The 16,547-nt window shown below is 41.8% G+C and overlaps 1 protein-coding gene across 1 annotated transcript in view; it reads left to right on the top strand.

Annotated features, from left to right (window-relative positions):
- Positions 1-9,636: 9,636 nt before the first annotated feature.
- The window catches only part of DPP6 (dipeptidyl peptidase like 6), a 559,332-nt gene continuing 552,421 nt past the window's right edge, over positions 9,637-16,547 (top strand). The window contains exon 1 of the mRNA XM_054059588.1: positions 9,637-9,833. Within this exon, the coding sequence (XP_053915563.1) occupies positions 9,774-9,833 (60 nt within the window). The 5' untranslated portion in view covers positions 9,637-9,773. The remainder of the gene's footprint in view (positions 9,834-16,547) is intronic.

Here is a 16,547-nt window from a genome sequence, read left to right as displayed (position 1 = left end):
AGGAGGCTTTATGGACACTATTAACATGGGGTTAATTGGGGGTGCCTGAAGTTGCCACCTTTATGTGCTGATAGAAGGGCTGAATTAAGGCACGTACAACCTACAGGCTGCTTGCAACCTCAAGTTTTGGGGGGCCACAGACCCCACCCAGCCACCAAGCTCTTCCCTGAAGCTCACTGAGTTGGATGTCCTGTCGTAACTTTCTGCCCACAGGTAGGAAGCACTGTGGGGAGATGGGAATTGTAGCTGAAGAGAAGGGAGGGACCCAGGTAGGTAGTCAGGCTAGATAAGTGTAAAAGATGGGCTCTGAGGATGAGATGAAGGAGAACACGCTCAGAACCACATTTAATTTAAGGTCAGACTGCAACTAATATGCAGCTAAAACCAGGCTTCAGAAGCAAAATGCAGACCATAAAATATGTTTTGTTCATGTATGAACACCTAAATCTCGTTACCACAGGCTGTTTGAACCCTTCTGAGGCCAGCCCTGAAACCCTGGAGCTGCAAAAGGTCTTGTGAGAAATGAACCATTTTGCCTGGAAAGATTTTGGCTGATGTGAAACTGGGCTCATGTCCAGCTGCCTTTCAGGGTCTACCTCTGAGATGAAATTTGGCATCACAATAATACAGAAAAGGAGCTGCAGTTCTATGTTAGAGGCTCTCCAATCCCACCTTCTTGCACAACAGAGCTACCCATCCTACTCATCTGACTGCCTCCTTGTGCAGGAAATAAGAAAAACTTGCCCCAATGTAGTCAGGGCTAAATCCTGCCCACTGCTGGAGGAGGAAGGAAGACTTGATAAAGTTTTATCTTTGTGTACAAAATCAATGCACCTCATTTACTCCTGATTTTTCTGTCCATACGGTTGCAGCAGTCATCACTATATTTCAGCAGATGGAGTTGTTTTGAAAAGCAGAACATTGGTATTAGGGAGGTTTGTAGTACTTCAGTTATGGTTGCTAACATGTATCTCTATCTTTGAGTTCTTCCTGTGTCTGTTTTTTTGTTGTGTGTGTTTGTTTGTTGTTTTTTTTTAAAGTCTCAGTGTTAACTTATAACTGTTCTTGTTGTTGCTTTTCAGATTGTGTGTGTGGATTCAACAACATCTCTTGCAATAATTGTAGTGTAAATTATGTCCAAGTCAATGACATTTATACTTAAAGCATAAGGTAAAATGCTTAAGAAATGGTAGGTGGAAGATGGAGTGCATTCCTGGGTAATCACTCAAGCATTATGTGCTAGTTCAATAATTTCAGTGCCATGTAGCTTCATGTGCCCACTACAGTGATCTCTAGAACATGGTTTTAGGCTCTGACTTCTTCAGAGCTTGTGGTGCCCATGATAGGAACAGGACTCCGACTCAGGGTCCCAGCCCAACGCTTATGCCACCAAGTTGGGTTGTTTCACAGTGATGAAATGAGGTGTAATGGGTATTCTATGCCAGCTCACCTCACATTAGTCACAGCTGTACCAAACTGACCTGATCAACTTTCCATCACTGAAAAGAGATACCACAAAAAGGGAATACAGATTAAATGCTTCTGTGCAATTCTTACTGGTTAATGTAATTTTCACCAGTTTATTTCTGTTTCTTTACATCTGACTGTAGTTTTCAAATACTGGAGTTTAACATATTACAACCTCAAATTGCCTTTCTTGATTTTAGCTTGTAAAAATTTGATGTTTGAACAGCAGGTCTTGGAAGACAACGGACAGTCTTTACACAGAGGTAGCAGGGGTTCTGTCATTTGTCTCTAACAAACGGGCAAATGTACATGTGAAAATATTGTACTAATGTGATCCAAAGAGAATATTTTATAGGAAATGGCGTGGGCTTACAGTTTTGGTTGGAAAAAGACTTTGAATCACTTTAACTTTCTCTTCTAGGTCAAGAAGAGGAGGGTAAAGTCCCTTCAAACCAGAAGGGACTCCCCAGATAGAGGTGTGGGGGACTGACTCTGCTTGGGTGCTGTGTTATAGACCACTGCAAACTGGAGGGACCTGCTGCAAGCTGGTGGGTCATACATTGCTCATCCTCTACTTCTGTTTCCACTGAAGGTTGATCAAGTAAACAGTTAAAAATGTAATTCAGAATTCAGAATCTGCTGTTTCCTAATTTCTTCAGGAGCCTAATGCAAGTCCTCTTAAAAGCACCTGATTTCAGGGAGTGAAAGCTCACGGCTCAGCACTTTGTTAAAATGAAGAAGGTCTTCCAGGCTGGCTGTCCAATAACTGAAGCATTCAGAATAACTCATCTGGTTTCAAGAATCTTGTCTTAAAACATCTTTTTGCTATTCCTTTTCCATCTAAGCAAGTGCTTTAGTTGCCTCGGGGATACTGTGTGTCTGCGTTGCACATTCTTCATGATAAAAAGTAGTTCACACAGACAAAAATGAAAACTAAGGCTGCTTGGGAATTTTCCATCAAAATTGACCATTGAAAAATACTGTAATTTCAACTCAATAAAAGCATTGTAGATTTCTTACCTCCTCAAATTAAAAAAAATATCATTTTTCTTAAGGGGGTGGGGGAAGACTTTAATAATTTTTGCTGGAAAGATTTAATGTTCTGATTTCAAACTGTTATTATCTTATAAAAATTCTAATTTGGTGGGTGCAAATCTCCTCATTGTTCTCTGATGTTCAGGATCCACAGAGGGACTGCAGACCCCATGCTGGGTTTCGTGCTGCTTCTCCAAAAGGCAACTGTTCTGCAACATGACAGATGCAGAGCAACTGAGAAGTCTGCAGAAATGGACATCAATTAGGAATCCTATGAGTAACACAGTGATAGTCCCCAACTGCTTCTAAATATTTTCTGAGATATTATGGATTTTGAATTTTCAATGATTTTTTTTCTGAAAAGTTTTACTTGTTTTCCTATTTTTATTTTTCTTCTAAAATCTTCCCTTCTAAGGGAAAAAAATCTCTCTTTTTCTAAAGAGGAAATTTCTCTAAACTAGTACTGAATAAAGCTTTTTTTTTTTTTCATTTTTTATTAGTATGGATTTTGTACACTGTTTGAGAGCTGTCAAAAATGACCTGAAGTTGCAAAATGTCTGAGTGGTGCATGAGTCAGTGGTTTTTGAACGTCACCCCACCAGTGCATGGCCAAACGTTGCACCATCTTGTGGTTAGCAGGATTATGGCATCACCGCAGAAATCCCTCTCACCCATACAAAGAAGGTAGCCCTAGAGCTTCAGCTAACCTTAATTAAGATAACCTTAATTTTCAATACAGAAATATCAATCTCTTATGTGCTTCAAAGAACTTGCTTCTTCTGCAAAGGTGAGATTTGAATAATTTTTTTTCTCATTTATGTACTATACTAAAAGGATTCATGTAGCCTTAACCTAGCCTCAAGAACATTTGATGACAGAGTTCATTGGATTATTTTTCTTATGTTTATAATCTATATAAATTATGCAATATTTTTGTAAGGTGTCGTATATCATGATGTGATTTAATATCTCATATATATTCTTGTGCCTGAAAGTAATGTGGAAAGTTGTCTTTGAAAGGCCATTAAGTATAAATAAATTAGAGTGAGAGCTAGAGTGGTACTGATGAATAACATTCCTTGATTAGGAGATCTCATAGACTAAATGGGATGAGTAAATTATTACTTAATAATGCCATGCTTAAAACATTCCTAATAGTTAGGGCATTCACCTGGGAGTGTTCACACATCTGGCCAAAGGGCTGCTTATCCAGCAGCTGCAAAACATAAAATGCAATGCCATTCTAGAAGTGGGTTGAAAGCACAGAAATACTAAGAAGAAGCCTTTATCACCAGAATGTACATGAGGTTCATCTTGGACTTGTGCTCTCCAGATTTATAAACCTTGACTTCTTGCTAGGTAAGTTCATAGCTGTCAAGGGATGCAGGTTGAATGCCTCAACTGGGCTTTCCTGGGCAGTCTGGTGTCCAGCAAATTTAGGAGCCTGTGTGATCTACAAAACAGAGATGTAATGTTGTCTGTTTTCTAACTAACTTGGGTGTGTCACTTCCACTAAGGTCCTTTATCAAATCCAGCCTGTTGTCTGTCTTAGAGAAGCTGCTTGGCTGACCTACAGCTGGTGGAAGATGAGGATGATCCAAGGAGATGAAAGGACTCAGCAGACCTGCAGCTGAGCCAAAAGCAAAGCTTGCATCTGAGATCCAACACTTGTGCTCTGGTGCTCTGGAGCTACCACTTCCTCCTGAATTATGACAGTAGAATGAGATAAGTAGACAGCAAAAAGCAGGGGCAGTATTGTGGGCAGAAAAGTCCAGCATCTGTGGAATTGTTACTTGCTTTCTAAGCTCTCTTTTGCCATCATGCCCTGGGGCCTCTCAGGCAAAAGAAGAGTCGGAAAATATAACTAAGGAGACAGAATGAGCTTGGTCGAGGAGTGAACTGCAGTAAGCACACTGGGAGGACGACAATAACAAAGAAAGATGGGGGTTTTTGGCTCTCACCCACTTCGCATATTCTCATTGGGTCAACTTCTTCCAGGCATGGTTTTGACACCTGTCAGCTCTGCAGCCTTCAGAGGACTGCAGAGATGCTGTCAGCTAGCTCTAAATGCACTGGCTTCAGTACTGAAATTCACCCTTCTTGGGAGGTGGGTTTCATCAGGCTGGGCTCTGTGCTTGCAGCATCACCTTAGGTGCCAGCTTGAGTATTCAGCTTGGATGTGTCCTGATAGAATCTGCTAGGCAAAGATTTCTGTTCATGATCAAGGTTTTGGGGGACTCAAATCACGTCTTCTTCCTTGCCTGCTCACAAAGCCTCGAAGTCCATGTAGATGGCTCTGTCCTGGGGAGACTTAACGTTCACATCAATGTTTCTGTACACTGGCATCTTCCCCGTCGCTACATTAGCTTTGATTAAACTCCATTGCTAGTAGTAATAAAAGGAAAGTGATAGAGGCAACTGGCTTTTTGCAATTTCACTGTAGAGCTTCTGAACATAGTGTGGACAGAACAGACTCAAGAGCTGCTGGGGTTATTCCTACTTTCTAACATTTTGCTGAGTCCACATCACTAGTCTCAGAAGCACAGCTGCAATAGGAGTTGCTCAGCCTTGTCTGCACAAATCATTTTTCCATAGGGTTAGAGACCCTTGTGTGTCCTAGTGGGGTTTTACCTATATTGCTGTAATGGAGACTAAAGGATACTGCGAACCTCCTCTATGTTGCTGTCATGATAAGAACTGTAACAATCAAGCCAACTCCGCATTAACTGTGTCCACTTGAGTGGATTCAAAAAGCTCAGTCAGGCTTCTGGCTATGACTAAATCATCTAATTATAGCCTTCCCATGCTGCGCTTTTTGCATTCGTTCCTGATCCATCATTGCATTGATTTTTAGAATTGTGTTCTTTAGCACTTCATGGTTTCAATTTTCACATCCTCCTCGTCTCCGTGCCCTCAACTTCTCCACACTTGCTGCATGTTGACTACTCATCTTTCTAAGCATTTCCCTTAAACCAGGCTTTTAATCACATTTCTTTTCCAAGGTGGATAGCAAGGTGAACCTTGATGATTTCTGCAACAGTGTGACCTTTGTCCAAGTACAAGTTTGTGCTAAGACTTTCTGTGGCCCTACATTGTGGCTTTTGATCTGTACAAAATAGATGTACCTTTCTGGTTAAGTCATGAGTCATGTCAAAAACTGCAGAGTGATAAAGTGTTAAGTTATCTCAGGCAGCTTTCTACTGGAAATATTGGTGAAGGAAACTAGAATTGTCATGTCTTCATGATATTATTGTGAAAACTTGAAAACCCTATTGTCCATAAGGCAGTGATATCATACCCCATACAGCTCAAATGTAGATCAAAACAGGCTCCTGGGAAGAACTTATAAACATGGGGAGATATTTCAAAAGTCCTTGTCTAAGTCTGAGCTAGAAATTAAAATGATCTGAATTTAACAGAATTGGCAGTTGCGCTGTTTTATCTTTGAGTTTTGTGACACTGGATGCCTCTACAAAAGCCCCAACTTCTGGAGTCAGGATAAACATGTAAAGCTCTTGATACTTATTTTGGCTTTCTCCCAAATTACAGAGTTCATCTGTGAAGTATGAATTTGAACAACTCAAAAAAGCACGCAACACATTATTAAATTTTATGACATAATTTTGTCTTAAAATTTTGTTTTGTTTTTAAGTCTTATGTCATGATTGTATGAGTTTCCTTGCATCCATTTTGCGTAGCTTTAGCTCAGCTCCAAAGACAGATTAGCTCTCTTACTAAATGTTCCCTAAAAGTATGACTGAGATTCCTTTTTAATACTGTTCTCAGCTGAGCTTATGTATAATCCTTTTCAAAGTGTAAAATGCCAAGGGATGTTTATATGCTACAGCTTATATGACAGTATATTGTTGTTCCTTCACACTTCACTGAACGGTCTACGAATACTAATCTATAAATCACTTACTTTTCTCATAGGCACTTGAAAACTTCTTGCTGTTTGTAGCATTGTCTGTTCTTTTCTAGACATACAAAAACCCTTCAGTTTAAAGAACAGATTAATGATTTCACATACGTTTTTTCTGCAGTATTTAGGAGCCCTTGCTGAAAAAAAAGGCCAAATTATGCTGGACCCTGTAGGACTGCATGCGTGTGTCCTGCTTTAGGGAATTGTAAGTGAATAGGCAGACATGGGATCTTCCTCAGTGCAGGAGAGGCACTGAAGGGCAAAGGGTGATAATTTTTTTTTCTCTCCTCGCATCTTGGAGAGAGGCCTGGGCAGAGTTTGGAACCAAATCAATTCCTCCCATGTTTCAAAGGCTGCACTTCCATTATGCATTCAGCAGACTCCTTCCATGGGTTAGTAAACACCAACATGCTTACTCATATTTTTGAAAGGAAATTCCTTCTCCTGTAAACTCTCCCCATTATCCCAGTTTAAAGCTACTCTTTCCTACATAAAAGGGAGGTCCAATGCCATAATGTTTGTCTTGGTTTTAGGGGAGAATGGAAATTCCCATGAGCAGAGCAGGCATTAAATGGGGAAATGAGAAGAAGCAGGAGATTTTCATTGGATCTTTCTTGCTAGAGCTAAGACAGAATACGTCCTGTGGTGAAAATAGACTCCCTGCGGGCTCTAATAGAATGGCTGCAGAATATAGAGGAGGTTGCTCCTTAGGAAGGGGAGTGGAGCGGTATCTTTCACATCCGGCTTTGCTTCAGGACATAACTGTGATAAATCAGCATGCAGCAACACTCCCATGATCAGTTAGTACAATGTGAAGAGTCTGTTGTGAGAGAAAGAATGTGCATGTAGTAATAGATTTTATTTTTTCTCCAAAGAATTTGCCTTAAGAGATGGCACTATAGTACAGATTTTTTATCTGCTCCATGTAGTGGTCAGAAGGGTGTGCCATGGATTTAAAATATCTTTCAGCAGTTTTGCTTTCCCATCTTTTTTAATGAAAATTTGTGTGTGTGTGTTTATACAACTGCCAATAATTCCAGGGACTTCTGCATGTCTCAGTGCAACAAACCATGGTGCAAGAATATAATGCAGTCAGGGCTCACCAACCATGCAACTCAAAGTCTATAATTGGATTTATTAGCAAACATTTTGCTTGGGAAGATATGAAAACCAAGCCACTGAATGGAGCAGTTGGAGCAGTAAACTTCAAATCTTAATCAGAAAAAAAAAAAAAAAAGGAAAAGCCATCAGAGGGCTGTAGCAGGGAACAGCAATAATGTGATATTTGAAGCTGAGCATGCTTGATAGCTCAGCCAGGGTGCCAGCACCCACTGCTCATGGGGGTTGATGGGACACTCATCCCTCAGGAGTTCTTACTGGCAGCACTTCTGAGCTAAATACCTTGTTTTAGTAAAACAAGGGGAGCAGACACTGCAAGATTAAGCTCCTTGGAGAAGAAGAACTTACCCTGAAAAGATGGTTTCTGCCTGGGAAACCTAGTTTCTCTTATGAAACCAGTCTTTAGATGTCTGCTTTTCTGCCCTGCTGACAGGGAGGGAAGTTTGACCAAACACTCTGGCTTTGGAACCTGTCTCTTGCCTCAGAGCTGAAAGGCTAATGCCTGTAACTGAGTTTACCTTTTAACTAGTCTCTCTTCTGCTATCTGCCTCTATGACAGTCTCTCTAAACCATTTTAGCTACAGGGCTGGAAAATATAGCCAGTTAAGCAGGTGATGGGACATGTACCATTCAGAAATGAACAAGCTGGGGTCCTTCAAAGCAGCTTTGGCTTTGGTGCACAAGAAACCAGAGCATTTCTGTTCTTCTAGAGGCAGTGCTGTAAGGCCTCACTTACCTGAAAAGGAGCAACATCCAGAAGAGATTTTATTTATTTAAGAGTTTTAAAGTATGCTGTAGAAACAACAAAAATATCTGAAACAATCTATTCTGACAGTTTAACCCTTAAAAAAAGTCCTTATGTGATAAAATGAAGTGTGGATGTTTTCAGCCTTGGCTATCCAGATCTTGCTTAGACATAAGGCGAGTTGTTATTTTTTCAGGGTTTTTTTTCCTACTCTGGGAACTGTATTCCACAAAGTTTTTGTTGCAAGAACAGAAGAGGCAGAGTCTGGCTTTATGGGCTGAAGGGGTAGAACAGGCAGAAGACAAAATATCTGGATAATGACTCATGCCACAGAATTGTTTATTTGTTTTACTTAAATATAAAATATTTATCAACAAAGTACAGTCATTTGTACAGCACTTATTTCACAAAAACAACAACAACAACAAAACGCCCTGAACTCCAGTGCACCTGGAAGAGGAATTATGCAGAAAAGTAGGATCCAAATCCTGGGCTTGAGAGGAAGGCTGCACTTTGAATACTGTGTTCAGTTTTGGGCCCCACATCACAAGAAAGACATTGAGGTGCTGGAGTTCATTCAGAGAAGGGCAACAAAACTGGTGAACGGGCTGGAGAACAAGTCTTATGAAGAGCGGCAGAGGGAACTGGGGCTGTTTAGCCTGGAGAAAAGGAGGCTTATCACTGTCCACAAAGCAGGTTGTAGCTAGGTGGGTGTTGGTCTCCTCTCCCAAGTAACAGGTGATAGGATGAGAGGGAATGCCCTCAAATTGCACCCAGGAGGTTCAGATTGGACATCAGGAAAAATGTCTTCACCAAAAGGAAGGCATTGGAACAGGCTGTCCAGGGAGGTGGTGGAGTCACCATGCCTGGAGGTATTTAGCAGACAGGTAGATGAAGAGCTTAGGGATATGATTTCGTAGTGGACATGTACGGTTGGGCTTGATGATCTCAAAGGTCTTTTCCATCCTAGTGATTCTGTTTCTAAGTAAAAGTCTGTCGATCAAAACACAACCAGGAATTTATTTCACTGGAAACTGCTGCACCAGGGGAATAGAAAAAACAGCTCTGGTAGAAACCCTGACAGCTTTTAACGCGATTTCCCACAGCCCGTACCGAGAGGGGCAGATTAAAACAAAACGATGCCGTAGAAGTGAGCGCTCCCCGGGGAGAGCCGGGACCGCGGGGACCGCGGAGCACCGTGCGCCCTCCCCGCTGCGCGGCGGCCCCGGAGGGCTGGGGGCGGGCAGAATCGGGCTCGCCTCGCCTCTGCTTTGGGAGGGCGGGGGAGGAAAGCGGTGCCGGGGACGGGAGGAGATAGGCGGGGGTGTTTCAGGTTTTGTTTCGGAGCCGAGAAGCCGGGAGCGCCGCCAGACCATCTTCTTCATCCTTGCCCCCCCCCTCCCCATCTCTCCTCCCCAGCCCTCCGCGGCTTCGCGGGGTGCCGTGCCCGGAGCCCAACTTTCCTGCCCTCCTGCCGGCCCAAGCATGAACCAGACGGCCGGGGTGACCAACAATGTCCGGTGCTCCAGCGGCAAGGGGGCCAAGGTAAGAGCGGCCGCGGGGCTCGGCGAGGGGCGCGCAGCCCGCGGGGACAAACGGCGCTCGGCGGGGCTGCCCGGCTTCCCGCTCCGCTGCTCCCGGTCCCTAAACCTGTAGCTGAGAGCGTCCTCTCCCGCCCCAGGCAGCGGTTCCCCCTGCGCTTCCCGCTAGCGCATCACTTCGCCAAGTTCAAGCATCTCTTCCCCGGCTCCTCTCCGGGGTTTGGAGCCTCCTCCGTGCAGGGGTGCTCGGGGCGGGCGCGTATCGCTCCCTGCGCTCTCCGGGCACAGTTTAACGCCTTTAGACTGGAGCTCGGGGAAGGGATGTTCAGGGACTGAAGATGCTGCGGCCTCACAGCCCCAAGTACTGGAACAGCCTGAACTGGCGCTCCTGCTTCAAGTGGGTTAATATGATTCAAAGGTAAAGGTTTGTGCTGGTGTGGGATCAGGTATTTCTCTGTCTGCTACTTTGGCTTCTTGCCACCGTGTGCTTGTATAGCCAGCGTTAAAAAAAAATAATAAAATAACTGGGATAAGACACCTTATTGCGCACTCCGCTGAATTCAACCAAAAATAATTGAGTTCTTAGACCTGATCCTGATCAAATTTGCACTAACCTTTTTTTGATAGTAATGAACGTGGCCCTTGAATCTGCCTTTACAGCACTGATACACTGCAATATAAACTAGAGTCGGCCAGATGTATGTGCCCTGTTGTAGATAAATCTGTTGATGTTCCTTCTGCAACTCTTTGAAGTGTTTTTCATGGTTTCTATTTCTGTTTTATGGTGGATTTTTTTCCCCACTAAAGAGTTCAAGTGCCTTTTTGAGTCCAGCACTTTGTAAAGTGACATATTTCTGTGTTAGCTAATGGGATGCACCTTAAAGAAATGCAAAGTTTTATCTTTCACCAGAAATGGTGCTCTGTTAACTTCTTTTTTTTTTATTTTGTCTCTTAATACTGGCATGATGTTCCATCTTCTAGACTTAAAGTTGTGTTGTTTGGAATGCTGGTGCTGCTGCTCACCTGGCTGGATACTTTATGTCTAGGCAGACCTGATTCTACAAAGTCCTAGGCACATGGATTTACCTCATGCTTCTTCTTCTGTAAAGTGAATACAGTTATTCCTCCTTTTCTCATATGATCTTTTTAGGATTAAACCCACTAATCGTGAGGCTATATGAGTATTAAAAGATGTGACATGATGAGGGTGGTGGAAGTACACAAACAGATTAGATGAGTCTGCTGAAATTATTTACTTAGCTCCATGACTAATCATATATTTGAAGTTAAACACATGCATAAGCTCTTTGCATAATTTGAGGACCTGAAATTGAGGGTTCTCTATGGTCCTTGCCTGTAATTTCAACAATGGGCCTCCTTTCTTTGCACTTTCTGGTTTTCTTTGAGTCTTGTGTTGAACAGCTAAGTTTATTGCATATCAGTAATAATTTATTGTTTCAAGCTGCTGACCTAACACTTTAATGCAGAAGGAAGGGATAGGGCTCAAATGCATATATTCTTAGCACATGATAATTGATACTATTGTATTTGTCTCAAAAGTATCTTCTTATTTTCAAATGCTGTAGGATGTGGATATTTTTTCCATTTGAAATAAATATATTTTTTCAAGTCAGAAGATTGACATGATTGATGGTTTCAGGGTTTTAATTAAAACACAGAAAGCTCTATGCATGACTGAGTCAGTTGCAAGGAAGCCTTGCAGAGTTCAGAAATGAGAGTGTCTCAAACAGGGCTGAAGAAACAAAGAACTCATCTGTAAGAGGTCTGTAGACAAGAGGCAGAATAACAAAGTTTTTTTCTGACATTGACTTCTAAAGCACAGAAATGCTTATGAGATGTTTAATATTCTTTTTTTTTCTTTATTCCTGAAAAACAAACAAACAAACAAACAAACAAACAAAACCCAGCCAACAAAATGGGACTTGTCTGACTTTACTAATCTCCTAACTTTTGAACTCACTGGCCAATATTAACCAAAACTGATGGAACAGGAGAAGTGCTGCAAATATAAACTTTCTACAAGTGTTATAGAAATCACTCACTTAATAGAGAAGGGCTATAATACCTGAGTAGAGGAAGAAGCAGGGAGAAGTCTGCCTGTATCTCCTTTACTTGCCCTGTCCCAGCAACGCAGTCAATGCTTGGCTGTAGTTACATCATGGGCTGTCTGTTGCCCATCACAGGCTGTGTAAAGTTTGGGAGGGAATGAAAGGGAGGATGGAGTATAGAAGGAGCTTTCCAGAAGAACTGGAAGTTTATGGTTGAAAAGAGGCAGTTATAAATCGAACACTGTTGTTGACTGCTCTTGAAACAATTTCTTGCTTGGTTCCCCCCCCCAAAAAAAAAAAATTGTCATGTTGTGCTGACCCAGAGCTGCAATTGCCAACTCACTGAGGCAAGGTCACTTTTCTTCCCGGCTTTTCTCTTAAGTTTCCTCTTGCGAGGCAATAAGCACTTAGACTTCAACTTTCCTTTGCAAGATTTACAGCTTTGTGCAGCTGTGATGAGCAAGGGAGGTAAGGTTTTAAAGGAGGGCTACAATTAAAGCTTTCAAGTGCATAGCTGGATTGTAATTCCAAGCTCTAGTAACTAAAACTGTTGTGGGTTTTTTTGACATTTCTCTGTTGTGCTGCTTCTAATCAAGATCTAGATCTAAGACACTTATGAGAGCTATTGAAAGACTGTCGTTTTTTGGCTGAAGAGAACTATTTTTTGAGAAATAGTTTGTGTACATACAGCTTCTAATGCTCTTTTTTTCCTGCCTGTGACTAATCTCATTGCCTTTCCTAAGACAATTTGTGGGAGGAAGGCGAGAGGATTTACCTCAATGCTTTAATGAAAAGCTTCATCTTAGAAACATTTCTGGCATGTTCGGGTAGTTGAGGTGGAGAGCCCTACAGCCACTGGGAGTCTGTACAAAACCAATCATTTCTCTGTGTGGGCTGGGAGAAGGCTTTGACTCTGATCAAGAAAGTGTACATTATTGGAAAGTTATTCAGATCTTGGCTAAGAATTTGGGGTTCAGTTCCCATCTGTCACATCTGGACAAATATCTTGAAGGAATTAACAAGGGCTAACTCCATATGGGGAGTTAGGCATTTCAACACTGCATGTTGTTGCATCCTGGTCTTTGGCTTTTCTTCAGCAGTCCAGAGGCCTGTGCCAGCCAGTGTAAGGCACAGAAATTGTATCTTAAATTTAACTTCTTTAATTAGATTAGTACCAAGAGAGATGCTGTGAGAAGGCACTTTGTTTCATGGGGGACTCCCAAGTCCATCTATCTCAAGGGAGGAAAATCTACAGAAAATATTGGGAGCAATTTCTTCCTTTGTAAGCAGCTCCCCATCCCTGGAGCTGTTCAAGGCCAGGTTGGATGGGGCCTTTGGCAGCTTAATCTAGTGGGATGTCCCTGCCCATGGCAGGGGGGTTGGAACTAGATGATCTTTAAGGTCCCTTCCAACCCTAACTATTCCATGATTCTGTGATTCTATGATTCTATTTAGGTTCCTCCACCTGAGTATAGTGAGCAAAAAGGTATCTTTTTGCAGGACTTGTGGATCTGGTGTCCTAAGTGTTTATGAGGATTCAGAAACCCACCAGCTCCCATCCTTCAGGAAACCATCATATCCATCAGCAGACAGGCTGCTCCACAGCAGGAGCCCTCCTGTCTCTCCTTTTGGAGAGGGGCCAGCACAGAGCACTGGGCTATTCTTTGGAGTGGGCAAGATGGAAAGATGCAGTGTCTCCAGGGAAAGGGGGATGCATTTACTCTTTATTTTGTATGAAAACGCATTTAGCCAAACCATTGGTGACATGCGCAATCTGAAAGATACAGTTTGAACCCCAGCATGGTACAACAGCTTCAGCTGTACCTTAGTGCATACTGCTTGGCACAACACTACTGCTGATTGAGTCTCTCTCAACTTCTCTCTGACCATATTTTTGAATGACTGTAACTGTTCTGAGTAGAGCTTGGTCTTGGACATGGTCAGTGTATATGTTCTGGGTCAGGTCTTCTAATTCTGAGACCGATTATCATGTGACTTGTCAGTACAGCTCATTTGGTTTATGCTTATATGCAGTTTATGGCCCCAGTAATGCATCACTAATAAGTACTCAAATAGCTTATGTGTGTTTTGAGGCTAATGCAGTCATTTTACAACCTGAACTGCACTAAACTAAATGTTTTATTAGACGCTTGGATCCTTTTGTGTATCTATGCTTTAACCACTTCCTGATTCTGGTCCTGATACATGGGTAGGACATAAGTGTTTTCCTGTCCCAGCAGGACTGGTGAGAGTCACTCAGGCTATATTTTAAAATGGAACAATGCTAATTTAAAACTGAGCAAACAGTGCGTGTTTCCATCATAGATTTCCTAAATGTGGCTTAGAGGGCACATTTTGAGCTATAGCAGATACTAAGCAACCACCCTTCCTCTCTCAGCTTAAAGTACATCAGCATTAAGAAAAGCTTGCTGAATCAAAGTTCTGAGGTTGGGACATCTGCGTAAATAACTGCAACTTTATTTTTAGGCAGGAATAGAGAATGCTTGTGGATAACTCAAATAATTTGAGTTAATAACTTGAGCAAATAATTTGGACAGACTTGAGCAAATAATTTAGACAGACTTCTTTTCCTTTTCTTTTAAAGGAGAGACAATTGTACTAATTAGCAATATTGGGATGTAAGAAAGTGGGCATGAAAACAACTCTATAAGGTAATTTGAGGTCTTTGTTAAAGTGAAGTACACTCAATTAAGCTGAACTGGAAATACAGTTTTGATGGTACCCTTGGTTGCTTTCCCATTGTTTTGAAAAGAAAAAATTAACCTATAAGAAAAGCATATTGCTGATGTGGGGTGTTCCTACAGAAATGAATCTTTGCAGGGAGCTGCCCTTATCTAAATGGGCAGTGCAGTGTTCGTACAGCTGTGGTCAGCACATCTATAATATCCTTTTAACAGGGTATGAGAGAGTATTTATTTTATAGTAGTTTATTATTTAAGCAATTAATAAGATATCATTGCATCTACACTGAGTGAATCTAATTTTCTTCCTTTTACATGAATTATTCCCCTTATGAATTCCACTTATTTCAGTTGAATTGTTACTTACTTATGTTGGTTTAATTGCAGAGCGATTCAATACCTCTAAAGTTATGGAAGCAATAGAGCCACAGCGTTTCTAGTACTGTCGAATGCAGAAAATGAAGATAAGGAAGCCATGGTAGCTTCTCTGTATTATTGCTGAAGTGGAAATGAGTTGAGTTTTACTTGCACGTTGCGTTTTACTGTGTATGGTAAGTTACCATGTGTGGGCACAGCTAAGTGGTATATTTTCGAGTTCTCCAATTTTAATGCTCTGGTGGGAATGCAAGATTGGCTTCCACACCTAATAAGTATTAATGTAGGAATTTATGTAGTTGCCAGGGCTTTAAAACATGATCAGTCATCTGTCTTCAAAATCCAGCGTAGCTCAGAGGGCAGTCCCTTAGTAGTTACAATTACTTCTCAAAACCTTTCAGAGTAGCCTAATACAGCATTGCATGAAATCCCCAGCCAAGACATCCCACCAGCATATCCCCCTCTGTGAATTGTGTTATCCTTTGCCTACTGTAGGTGTCAGCAGGAAAAACCTGTTGGCAAAGAAGGGGAAGAAAAGTGTACACTTGAGTCCTCCGTCCATTAAGAAACCAGATGTTAGTTTGGCTGCTTATGGAACAAGGTTTTGTTTTGGACATGGGCTGGAACTGTGTGGTGTTTGTTTAATTCTTTCCCCTGTACCAGATTGTATAGATTCTCTATCTTCTTTGTCCGTGGTGGGGGATCTTTAATGAAGCAGCAGAGGAAGTGAAAACCTGGCTAAACTATGAAAAGTGGGCTGTAAATAAAAATTAAAAAAAAAAAATGCCAGGGAATTCAGCAGAAGTGCTTGAAACCGTTCTTATCATGTTCTCTCTTGTAAACTGTAAGTTTCCAGTTGACATTACCCAATGGAAGTGCTGAATTAGTGAGGAGAGTTTTGCTTCTATTGATGTAAATAGAAAGAAGATTTTAGACATTTCCAAGACCTTTAGCAACCCAGCTTTAAGGATTTTAGGAGTAACAGCTGTGGGAAATTCCTAATCAGATAATGCATTATTTCAGAAAGTGAAGTCTCCTCTCTCTACAATTTTACCTAGAAATCTGATGGGCTTTGTCAGTTAATTCCAACCACATTCCCTTGAGTGTTTCTTGAAATCTGATGGTTTTTGTCAGTTAATTCCAACCATGTTCCCTTGAGTGTTTCCTGGGACAGTCTGAGTGTCAGCTGTCCTGTAAAGTTCCCATTAACAGGACATTTTGCAAGGAAGATGATGGCAGGTTCAACACTAGAAATTTCAGTGGAAGGGTCAAATGCCTCTCTCTGATGGATGTGAAGACAAAGTGAGATGGCCAGGCTGACTTTATAAATGCCTTGACTTATCAAGACCCACCTGACAGAAGTCATGCTTTCCCCAGCTAGCGGGAATCCAACGGTGAGGTGCAACTTGGGGAAGAGCAGGTTCCTCTAGTCTTGGTGTTGGTGGAGCTGGGGTATTTGGGCTGATGGGGAGTAGAGGCGATGCAGGGTTTGTACCATTGTGCAGGTATGAAAAACTGCTATTTTAAGGTTTTAAGGGCTGGAGAAGGACTACTCTGTCTCCAGTAAATATT

Source organism: Cuculus canorus, chromosome 2 (assembly GCF_017976375.1).
Source record: "Cuculus canorus isolate bCucCan1 chromosome 2, bCucCan1.pri, whole genome shotgun sequence".
NCBI lineage: Eukaryota > Metazoa > Chordata > Aves > Cuculiformes > Cuculidae > Cuculus > Cuculus canorus.
The sequence above is the reverse complement of the archived record's forward strand: the minus strand, read 5'-3'. Positions and strand labels throughout refer to the sequence as shown.